Here is an 11,717-nt window from a genome sequence, read left to right on the forward strand (position 1 = left end):
AGCAATATTTCCCATTTCCCATTTCCCAGTTCCACATCTCCTCCCTCACCTTGTTTCAGCATAAACAGCACATAAAATTCAAGAGATATTGCAATGATTCCTGCTGCAGTCGGGTCATAATGAGAAGTGTAATGTGTAAAGGAGTATTTGAACATCTCCATGATGGCTGATGGCTTTTTGACTGATTGGCTGATGACCTGCACAGATATTCTCATCGACTCTCTTTCTCTTTCCCTGTCTGTGTGTCTGCCTGTAGTTTGTGGGTCTGGAGTGTGCGATGACCTCCGTAGTTGACCTGTTCCCCACAGCCCTCCGTAGAAGGTTCTGACTGGAGCTGCTGCTGCTGGTAGTGTGTCTGGTGTGTGTCACCCTGGGACTCAGCAGGGTCACAGAGGTGAGGGGTCAGGGTCACAGCACAGGTGAAATGGAGATAAGGGGAAGGGTCACAGTACAGGTGCAGGTATTCCATTTATTCAGGTATTCCATTTATTCAAAAAATGTAGGTATTCCAGAGATTCATCACCTTCACTGCCTCCTACCCTCCTCCTTCAGTTCTCCATGTCAGCGATTTGTGATATGATTTCCAAATATGTGGAGTGGAGCTGTTGAGACTAGGTTCTTGTATGATACTGCTGTAAGTCTTAAGCCTTATGACTATGTGTGTTGTGATGAGAATCATCATTCGTGATTTTGTTCATTTGATGAGAGCATTGTTCCTCCACAGGGTAGACCTGCTCCAGCTGTTTGATCATTACCTGTGCAGTGGAACCACACTGCTGCTCCTGTCTTCCTGTCAGTCCGTCGGCATTGCTTGGCTATACGGTGTGTCCACTCCTGCATGTTCATTATTCATGCATCCAGAATAATGAATCGTTATTTTGCAGTGCTGTCTGGGTGGATATTAAAAGTGGCCTGAGATGGTTATGATCTGTGGTTTATGGACCAGTGGCAACATTCCAGATCTGTTCTGAATCCATATGTCTGTTATACACTCCACAGGGACGGAGCGGTTTTACAGCAACGTCGAGAACATGATTGGCTACAGGCCATTGCCCGTGACGAAATACTGCTGGCTCTGCATCACACCAACGGTCTGCATGGTAACACATCACCCTGTGATCTCTAGCAGTCTTTCTCATGATACCATATCATTTTCCCCTCTTTTGCGCACTTTCTCCTTTCCTCTGCCTCATAACATTGTCTTTCCTTGTCCTTCTCTCTCATCCTCCTCTCCAATGCTCTTTGATCAAATGTAGACCCAATTCTTGTTCTTAGAACATGGTTGACATTACTTTACATTATTGTCATTTAGCAGATGCTCACAGCAATAGGATACAACAGCAGTGCCTCACTGGGAAAGTGATCCAGCAACCTTTTGGTTATGAGCCCTGTTCTGATCTGAAATTTTAAAAAGTTGCCATTTTAAATCGTCATTCAATATTTTTGGTGGTCAATTGATCATGTACAGTCAGTAGAAATGTACTTCAGTTGTAGTCCTCTAATGTAAAATAAATCTTGCATCAACTTAAAATCCACATGTGACCTAATGGAACTGTATTTTCTATAATGGGTAAAATAATGATAATTAATTAATCTTACAATAAAGGGATGAAACATGATTCAATTTTGGTTTTTACTATTTTATTTGCTTTCTGTTCTATATTTTCTAGTGACTCATGAAGATTGAGTAAAACAGGTAGTACATTAAGCGGCAGAGAAACTGTCAGCATTTTCTGGCTTACACCAATTTACACATATAACTTACAAGTATAATTGCAAAGGCAACAATCATCCTCAGTTATTACTTTTATTTAGACAATAATGGCACAGTGAATCAAGACACAACTCACACATAACTTAGTAGTAGTGAAGCAGCTGTGGCCCAAATGCATCATGGCATTTTCCCAGTTGCGAGTCGAGCATATGCATTTCATTCTGCTCAGAGGTTGGTCATTTGTTGGGCCTTTTTTTGGGCCTGAATTTATATTTAATTTAATTCAATTATTCATAGTGTATTAAAGTTATAGTAGTTATCTTTTACTAATTTCATGTTTTCTTTCTCTTAGAAAAGCATATGACAAAGAAAAAAGACAAAGGTATAGGGGAGAATAACCATACCAATAAAACAGATTAAAATAAAATACACAGAACTAAACAAATTGCAGACAAAATGACAACAAAAATGTTCACATCCCAGAAAGGCAATATTCTTTCATGATTCTTGTAAAACAATGTCCTCACTGAACTACCACTTCTACCCAATGAATATGGTAAAGTCCCTGATCTTACCATGTAGAAGTGCAAAAAAAAAAAAATACACACGCACATACACATCCCCATATACCGATGTTACCTTTTCCCATCTTGCCCCATGATACAATCACTGTCGCATGGCATCAGGGGCATGTGGCTCCAGTTAGTGATCATCTTGAAGCTGAGGATCTCACTCATAGATAAGAATGGTGTGCATGCACAGAGCCAGTTGTCCACCAGTGGGTTTTCAGCTTTCATTCAGACTCTGATAAAGCACACCTTCTCCTAAACTCCTGGCCCCGTGCCCGGATCCACTTGTTGGAGACTGAAATCAGGATTAAGAAGAGTAAAACCCACCTATGCTGCAACAACTTGCATGTTCTGATTCACAGTGAATGCCAGTGGGTACACTGCCGTACAGAGCTGCATCTGGTTTTGCCCTAAATTGAACATTCCATCACAGATCTAATCTGAAGGTATGTCTACTCAGAGAAGGGATAGTTTATAGTGTCCTGTGAGTAACTTACCCCATTTGTTGCCCACAAGCACAGGGCATGCTGCATGTAGGGTTCTCTGATCTTCCTGTCCATTTTGCAAAAGGTTGTACCAAACCACCGCAGAACCCTGGTGGAACAGACATGTTTTGAACATAGAGGTCCATACGCAAATTCGTACATGTCCCAACCCATGTCTTGATATTGGTGGTCTCTATGAGTGTGGATATATCTGATTTTGGCTCTAATGAAAGGACATTGTTAGTGTAATGACATCATAACTGCCACAATACATGGCTACAAGCACTGACCTTCTTGGGTTGTAGGGCAGCTCCAATGGTAGGAAACACAGTGGCTCCTCCCATGTTAACATCAGACATCTAAGGAAAAAAAAATGAACACAGTCAAAACACACTGGGCTTACAAAGTTTGAGATTTCACATTTATGATTTCACATGATTTTCTAGATTAGGATAGACTCACATACCAAGGTGGGATAACTTACATAGATCAAGGTGGTTGCGATCCTACCCCCAACTGCCTCTAACTCGGAGTTGTTAGCCAGCTATTGGGTGTTAGATTTTGAGCATTAGAAATAATCTTTACACTTGCCACATAAGTTACAAATGATTTTTAGTTCAACGGAATTGTCAGTTGCAAACACCTGTAAGGGTATTGAGAGACTACTCTTACTTTTAGTTAGTACCTTTGAGTCATAATGTGGTTCATATTGCCCTCCAATGCCATAGTTCGCAACCTAAAAAAAAAATAACTGACTCAATAAATAAACAGAAATATATAAATAAACAGAAAATTATACATAGTCTGATGTAAAGTTCTCTGTAAATGCAAAAAATGCAAAAATGCAAAAAAACCATACCTGCAGTTCCTCTGCCATCTGCATATCCAAACCAGTGACATCAGCTATCCTTTTATTCACATGGGAAACAACAGGGTCTTCATCTTCAGTCAGCCATGTGCTGGAAACAGGAGATACAGAAATCAAACACATCCGTGACACCTCAATGTAAAACATGCTCAATATGTCCAAATTCTGATGCCATCCAGGGTGTGTTACAACCGATTGTAGTGATGACACAACTGTTTAATTCACCTTTAAAAAAAGCTTCTATTTTGTAACGGATTCAGAGAGCTTCAGTTTCTTTATACCCTCATCTGATGTTATCTGATCAGCACAATATGAGGGAACTTTTTCAAGCCATGGTGTCGTCAATAAAATGAAAAGCATATCTTGAGAAAGGCACTCTTAACATCTTTTCTGGTTTATGTGGTCATACTTTGCTGTAACATTTTTTGCCACTGCCAGAACATAGCACTGTAGCAGATATATCAAGATATTTTTTGCATACACTAACAATGTTAAGGTGTAAAGGTTCACAAACAGCTGCATGACTCAGGCTGTTTATATTTGTTCATGTTCATGTGTCACTGTGGTCTTGCCTATGCTGGAAAAAAAAAGAGTCTTTAGTAGAACAAATCCAAAGTATTGAACTTGATGCAACACATGTTCATACATATGTGCTCTATATAATTCCTGCTACCCTTCAACAGCATAGTATTGACTAGATGTTGTATACCTGTATATTTAAGGTTTATGCATTTATGCTGTTAAATTGTTGTTGAATGCAAAGGCACAAAGCTCAAAAGATGGATTTTGAACTGAATGTTCAATGCATCAGAAAGCATATTTAATGTGGGGTGCATTATTTTGGGGTTGAGTCATATGTGGAGTTATTTATGGAGTGCTTTAACTAAAACACAGATTGTGTATTAGGTGGTATCTTTAAAAACTGAACTCACCTTTTAGAAACACGAATCTCAGCAGAAAAGTTCCTCCCAGTTATGTGGTCTAAAACCTTTGCTCTTGCAAGCTTGGATTAGAAACAGGATAAAGAATTCATTAAGAATGAATGGGATTGAGAATCATGAATGGGATTAAGAATCATCTCAGTTTTAGTAGATTTTGTTTCCTTAAATAGACTTGGATTTAGATGCTTTTTTGAACTTCTGATAAAGAATATGTTAATCAGTTGTGTGAAGTACACATTGGTGCCCTAGACCACAATTATTAACTTAAATTTAAGTTGTAATGCTACTGTTTTTGTGTCCTTCGATGAGACACTTATTTGATCCAGAAACTGAATCATTAAAATGTAGATTTATTTACACTATGTGCTACCCATATATTATCAATAATATTACTTATATCCATTTGCTCATTCTGACTAACCTTTGGCCTGGAAAGTCGTTTTATGGCGTCAATTTCTTTGTCAGATATGAAGTTATGATATCTGGTGATTTGTGGTTGGTCCCATTCATCTTCTTCTTTGATTGGGGCATAGATCAGACGAGGGTTCCCACCACCAGTGCTGTACCTGCAGAACAGCGCCCTCTGCCTTCTGGGGGTCTGTTGTGTAAAGACATTATAAAGGTGATATTAGCCTTTCTGTAGCATCCCAGTCCAGTCAATTAACCCAGTCATAAACCTATTAATTAATTACACAGATTACTCGCCATTTTTATGCCTTCTCCCCTGCAGAGGGCCTCGTATGACTGTTGTTCTGTCGGAAAGCTTGGCACATAAATATGTGCACCTGAATCAGGCGTTTCAGTCCTGTTCCTCTGAATGCTCTCTTTCATGTGTTTATAGAATTTCAAATGGTTCGCTGCATTGAAATCGTTGGGATCTGGGGAAAGGAATCAGAGTTGAACAGATGAACGTGTTGCAGCTTGGATTCCATGCAAACAGAATGGAATGGGAGCAGAGACGGAGGTCAGAACACCCACCCAGTTTCAGCAACTGCTCTGTGAGATCTATGGCTTGTGCCAGGTCACCCATCTGAAAGCTGAACGGGGCCAGGAAGTTGATGACCTCCTTCTTGGTGACCCTGGCCACGCTGCCTTCTTCCAGCTGTTTAAGAGCTTCCTGCACCCACAAGAAGGCGTAGTGGAACTTCAGGTTTTTATGAGCAACTGTTGCAACGTGGAAGGCTTCGTCAGGACTTAAAGTCTCCATGGTCCCCAGTTCTGTAAAGTACAGTAACACAAATTACTATAATGATCTATTAACACAAAGTGCACTCATACAGAAGCAGCACTTTTGTGGGCCAAGTATTTATCCCTAATCAGATCTGTAGTCCTACAGAATATGCCCCAGCATGCACTCCAGCACAATCTCACTCTTCTCAGCTCAGCAAACCAGATCTGCAATTTGATAAAGTGAATATATTGCTGAGGGGAATAGGGATTTGGATTGGAGTAAATGACATGTTTGAGGGAATCAGCAACTTACAGCCACTGACACTGCAGGCTGCAGCCCATTAGCTATTCACTGCTCTAAGCTGAGTTATACGTTGAAAACACACCACATGCTGTTTTGAATCCATGGTAATCATGCTGAATCTCTAAGTGGTGTAAGCATATTGATTGACTACCACAGGTGGCTCAGATCTTTCTCAGTTACAGCTGGAGGTCTGGCAAGGCTACCTTGATGTCTGATCTTTTTATACCCGGTCGAGCACATACAGGTCATACCAGTCATGCCAGCTGAACCATGGAAGCTAATTAGGGCTGGGCCTGCTTATGACTTGGATGAGAGACCCTCTGTTGTATGTCGTTTTAGTAAGCCATCATGATGCTCTCACTTCTCTGGCCTATGCCAATCCAGTGCCCCAATGCAGAGATGAGTAGTCTGTGCTGGAGGAGGTTACTTATTTTGGATGAGATATTACACGGAGATCCTGACACATTGTGGTTATTGCGGATCCGATGACGCTTACGGAAAGTATAGCAGTTTTTGTGTCCTGTTCTAATTCACAAAACTGCCACTCAGATCTGGTCACCTATTTATCTCCTCTACAGCTGATTGGACCTTGAAATTTCCCTCCCACTTTGTTTCCATATGTCATCTCTGTAAAAAACAAAATGTGTTTCTAATTGACCTTCTGATGGCACAGAATGCATCAACAGTCTTACCCATGAGTCCTCCTTCAAGTATGTTCTTTGGCTGCAGTCTGTAGGTTTCCTGTAATCTCACCAGGCCCAGTGCGACTCCATCCAGATCCTCGTCACTGGGGATCTGCTGGAATTTTACTGATAAACTATCCAAAAACTCTAAGTAAGAAATCCACAGAGAAGTAGTCAAGTCTCTTTCCAAATTGAAATGATTTCACTCATTCTAAAGAGGCTGAGAAAATCAGTATTACTACAGGATTTCTGCAAGTCACAACTACTGATTCTAAGCATGCAAATGCATTTCTACATGTTTTTGATTAAGCAGGTGAAGGCAAAGGTGATAGTCTCCTACCCGGTGCGGGACTCAGTTTGGTTACTTTTTCCACCATCATCCACTCACTCTTCAGTCTTCTCACTAACTTGTAGGCTGTCAAAGGATTACTGATATATTTCTCAAGGTCTTCTGGAAAATCTCTGGGAAAGCTTTCAACAAGCTGAAGACAACTGTGAAACAGGAAGACACAAACATAACAATAATTCACAGAGCAGGATGTCAAAGGAAGATACATTGTGACTGCAAAGGTCGTATTTACATCATTGCTTGAGCCGTGGATGAAATAGCTTACATTTACTGAGAGAGCTCATGCTTAGAGTAGATCAGTGCCCATAGATGGAGCAATGTTTTAACTGTGGAACATCTACCCATTTAACAGCTCACTCATTTCAGTTAACAGACGTCACTCACATCACTAAAACCACAGTGAAAAACAAAGATACCACAAAACATGACATACTTCAGTGGGCATTGGCTCTTGGTGTATTTGGTTAACAGATCTCAACCTGACATTCTCTCAGGTATGTTCAGGTTCAGGTATGTGAACTGGAAACTCCTTTCAATTTTAGTTTACCAACACTTGTTTGTTCTTTCTGAAAAGCTACCCAAAACATTGTGTTAGTCAAGTCTCTGTGTTACAGTAATACATACAACCAGAGGAAGGATGTCACCTCTTTAAATGTGCTACATGGGCCTCTTCTACTGTGACGTAATCTTTGAAGGACTGAATGAGGTCCCTTTCTGTAGCAACAAGCTTAGTCATGTGGTCTGTCAAAACAGAGACACGTTGTTAGATGGGCCTGGAAAACATTTCAGTCTTGCAACACACCACACTCATCTATTGCAAAGATTAACACATCAGTTTAGACTTGCAACAGGAGTTTGTGGGATCAAATTCCAGGAAAGGTATATTTTACACTACATTTATAGATTATTCATCACAACCCAAAACAGTCTCATGACAACTAAACAGTCACTCATATATTTAACTAACTGATTTGACTTTAGTTCAAATATTTAGTGCAGACTAACATTTATTGTGTGTAATTAGCTCCAATGTTCAAATATCAGATCATTACGCAGCACAAGATACTTTCATTTCTCTACAATAACCCCTCAAACATTACATTACATGCATTTAGCAGACACTCTTATCCAGAGAGACTTCCATCACAATAGAACATAAGTGTACCCATTCAATTGAAATGAGCAAGAGTCTCAGACCAGGCAAGTGTGAGCAAAACGCTATTCAAACATATATTTATCATGTAATCATGAAGGACAGAAGCCACATAAAATAAAGAAAATGCATTCTATGCATTGACATTTTAGCTGAAAATGTAAGGAAACTGACATTAAGTCTGGAAAAAGAATGGCAGGAATATGTTTTTTTCTATGTCCAAAGTTGTTGCTTTTAAGGTCTCTTGTTAAGGTGCTTAGTGAATCAGAGCAAGTCTAATATTAATAGAAAGTGGGTTATCATCACTAGGGTTGGGTATCGTTTGGGTTTTTTTTTAAAGCGATACTTTTAAAACGGTACCGGTGCCTGAACCGATACTTAAAAAAAACAACAACACACAAAACAATGGTCGACGACATTAAAGAACGGCTTTTTATTGCTAAGGCAAATTTGAACTTGAAATTGAACGATATTATTAACGGTTAACAGTTTAAAGTATACTTAAATATATAAATATACATAAATACAAAACACTTATAAAATGATCGCATTGTTGGCATATGTTTTCACTCTTTTGTAGTCATGTGTTTCTATCTACCACGTGGAAGCAGCATAGTGCTGTTGCTGTGATATCAACATCGAATACATACCAGTGGCGCCTTAACAACCGTTTCGAACGTAATTTATTTTTTATGCTATGTAGCGCTGGTGTTACCTTACATGGTTCCTTGTGTTTTCATTAGCGTTATTAAGCTTCTCACAGTTTTCAGTTAGCATCTGCTATATTTTTGACGTTAAATAGCTGTTTCCTTAAAACTAATATTAGCTAGAATTTCTCCAATCTAGTGTTCTAATCGCACCGGTTTTAGCATATGCGGTAAACGGCTAATCACACCGGTGTGATCGTACCCCCGAAAGGGTTAGGTGGCACCGAAATGAGGGACCGAAATCTGCGTTGCGATTAGGGCCGCTAGACACCAGTCGTATAGGAACGACACCGGGTTTCGGTACCCAACCCTAATCATCACAGATGTCTTAAAATGGCAAGCGTACGATTAATATGTAATGCATATAAGACAATATATTACCTATGGAGGAATAGAACTCAGCATTTGCAGTCCAGAGAAGGAAATTGTACAGGAACAAGGAAAGTAGCCATTTGACTTCCATTCTTCCACGGCTGATCGTGATGAAAAAAAAAAAACTGGGACCAGTGTAGCCGTGAAGTCACTTACAACGTTTAGGCTCTCTGATTACCATAAAGTTGGTATTTTTCACTAAAACATACCTGCTGCATCGGCCTTACTGAGTCAGGGAGGGTAAAACTGCTGCCTTTTAAACCGGCAGCTACCAATCAAAGTGGGCAGTCCTGCAGCTACAGGTTCACTGACTCATTAAGTGTCTTAATCTGCAGAGGGAATACCTTAAATCCACTGAAACCAAATTACCACTGCAAGCAACACAAGTAAAGACGTGTTATACGCTTTGTCTTGCAAATCCTGCCAAACAGAGATGCGCGAAATTACAAGTAATGAGGCTGAACGAGACTTTTCAGCCTCACATTAGCGCATGTTGTGAACAAACGGGCTGCAAGAAGTCAGTTACCAGTCATGTCCCACACAGTGGCCAGAACTTCAGAATCACTGGCCATAATCCGATGTAGACTGAAGACTCACCTCTTCAGACTGCATCTTGGTTGTCCACCTCAGTCCTTGCCCCCTAGCACCTGCTACTTGCAGTACTTGCTATTTATTTTACATGTGGTATTGCGATGTGTTTTGGATTATGTGATCTAGTGACTTATATATGGTAGTGTACTTGGCTTTACTTGTCTAGTCAGGTTGCACAGGTTAATTTAGGGCAGGGCTGTTATGCTCACACTGGTCTGGGAGTGTTGTTAGCCTGGTCTGACACTATTGCTCATTCAACTTGAATGGATACACTTATGTTCTGTTGTGCTAGAAGTCACTCTGGGTAAGAGTTTCTGCTAAATTAAGGTAATGTAATGTTAATTTGCAGCACCAGAGTACCTGAGCTCTTGTGGTGCAGATGGTGTTTATAGAGCTGTGTGCTTTGTGAAAGTGTGAAACTTGACTGACTCTGGAGTTTTAGCTGTCCATAATAAGCAAGGGGTTCTGCCACAAAACAGAGCATTTTGGTCTAGTTCCTGCTTGCTACTAGCAGGGATTTTTAATACTTGTTTATCTTGTACTTATACTTGTTTGTTTGCTTGACTTAGCTTATCCTTGTGAGAAACATCATCAAGATATCTTCTCCCCCCCCCCCCCTTTTAACACTTCTTTCCCCCCTTTTAACACTTCTTAAATCTTTTATTATTTATGTCATACCATGGATTTTGTGTTTGAAACTGAATTGAAAGCTATATTCAAACGCTATCTTGCTACACGTACAAAACTTTGCCGATAGAGGGAAAGAAGGAGTGGACTGATATACTAGTGCAGTGCTGTAGGCACATACTAGGGTTTTAGGCCAATCACATCAATACTTAAAAGGGATTCTAAGTATGTCTGTGTGTTCTACTACCATTCCCCATAGAAAACTTTCACTTTTTGAATTTGAACATAGGAAAGTGAATTTGAGAGTTTGAATGCAATTGTTTGCATTTGCAAAAAGGTATTTTGCGCTTGTTTGCATTTGGAGTTGCAAAAGGATGCATATCTTAAATTATAATTTAATTTAATAATATAATTTAACATAAAATTCAATGTCAAATGGGGACATTCAGTGATGACATTCAATTTTAATTATTAAATTGTACTTAAAACAGTGACATTCAGATTGTATCATTAATTTACTCAGAACAAATTCAAACCCAATCAATTTCAATTCAATTCTCTGATGACATGGTTTTAATTCCATAACACCAAAAACCTACACATGGCTTTGTACCCATTATAGTATATAGTTATGTTATTATATCTGGTCATGTAAATAATGGTAATGTACAATAATACAAATGATGAGAATCATTAAGAAAATCCATTATTTTAATCTAAATGCTAAGCTGGATTGGCACAATGTCGTATAGGTACGTTGCTTTCTACTTTGTGCTTATTGCATACTGTCCTAGTCTAATCCTCCTGTGTGATATATGTAGACCAATCACAACTATGTGTACACTGTGTGTAAGTAAATGATGATGTCAAGAGCTAGATGCATCCATTTATGCTTATTCATCTCTTTTTTCTTATTGTTAGAGCTGAACTGCAGGCAGGTGAACAAAGGTGGGGGAACTTCCTGGTTCCACTCCAATCCTGGGATAGAGGCCAGTGATGATTTAAAGGCATCTAATTCATAACATCAGTGCTAATTATATGAATTACAGATTGGGTCTTGGGAAACAAGTAAGGATGTTTAGGGATTAGGCAATGTCATTGCCTCATATTTAGGCCCTAGGAACACCTACTGCCTTAATCATAGGATCAAGAAAGAGACTAACGTTCCACCCATGAGGTTTCCT

General features: G+C 39.5%; 1 protein-coding gene across 1 annotated transcript; it reads right to left on the reverse strand.

Moving 5' to 3' along the window:
• Positions 1 to 2,507: 2,507 nt before the first annotated feature.
• Positions 2,508 to 7,819, reverse strand: LOC118774545 (prolyl 4-hydroxylase subunit alpha-2). The gene is made up of 13 exons (XM_036523895.1): positions 7,728 to 7,819; positions 7,075 to 7,226; positions 6,744 to 6,881; positions 5,556 to 5,795; positions 5,283 to 5,455; positions 4,999 to 5,175; positions 4,569 to 4,639; positions 3,628 to 3,727; positions 3,454 to 3,504; positions 3,253 to 3,312; positions 3,059 to 3,127; positions 2,781 to 2,877; positions 2,508 to 2,578 (listed from the first exon to the last, which is right to left on the reverse strand). The coding sequence occupies exons 1-13, from the start codon at positions 7,817 to 7,819 to the stop codon at positions 2,508 to 2,510; spliced, it is 1,491 nt and encodes a 496-aa protein (XP_036379788.1).
• Between the last annotated feature and the right edge of the window lie 3,898 nt (positions 7,820 to 11,717).

The sequence above is a fragment of the Megalops cyprinoides genome, chromosome 3, assembly GCF_013368585.1.
Source record: "Megalops cyprinoides isolate fMegCyp1 chromosome 3, fMegCyp1.pri, whole genome shotgun sequence".
Classification (NCBI taxonomy): domain Eukaryota; kingdom Metazoa; phylum Chordata; class Actinopteri; order Elopiformes; family Megalopidae; genus Megalops; species Megalops cyprinoides.

Coding starts and splice junctions, on each gene's coding strand:
- LOC118774545 (XM_036523895.1), bottom strand. CDS start 7,819: ATGACTAAGCTTGTTGCTACAGAAAGGGACCTCATTCAGTCCTTCAAA. Junction 3,313..3,453: donor AACCACATTATGACTCAAAG/GTACTAACTAAA, acceptor AACACCCAATAG/CTGGCTAACAACTCCGAGTT. Junction 3,128..3,252: donor TCGCAACCACCTTGATCTAT/GTAAGTTATCCC, acceptor TTTTTTCCTTAG/ATGTCTGATGTTAACATGGG.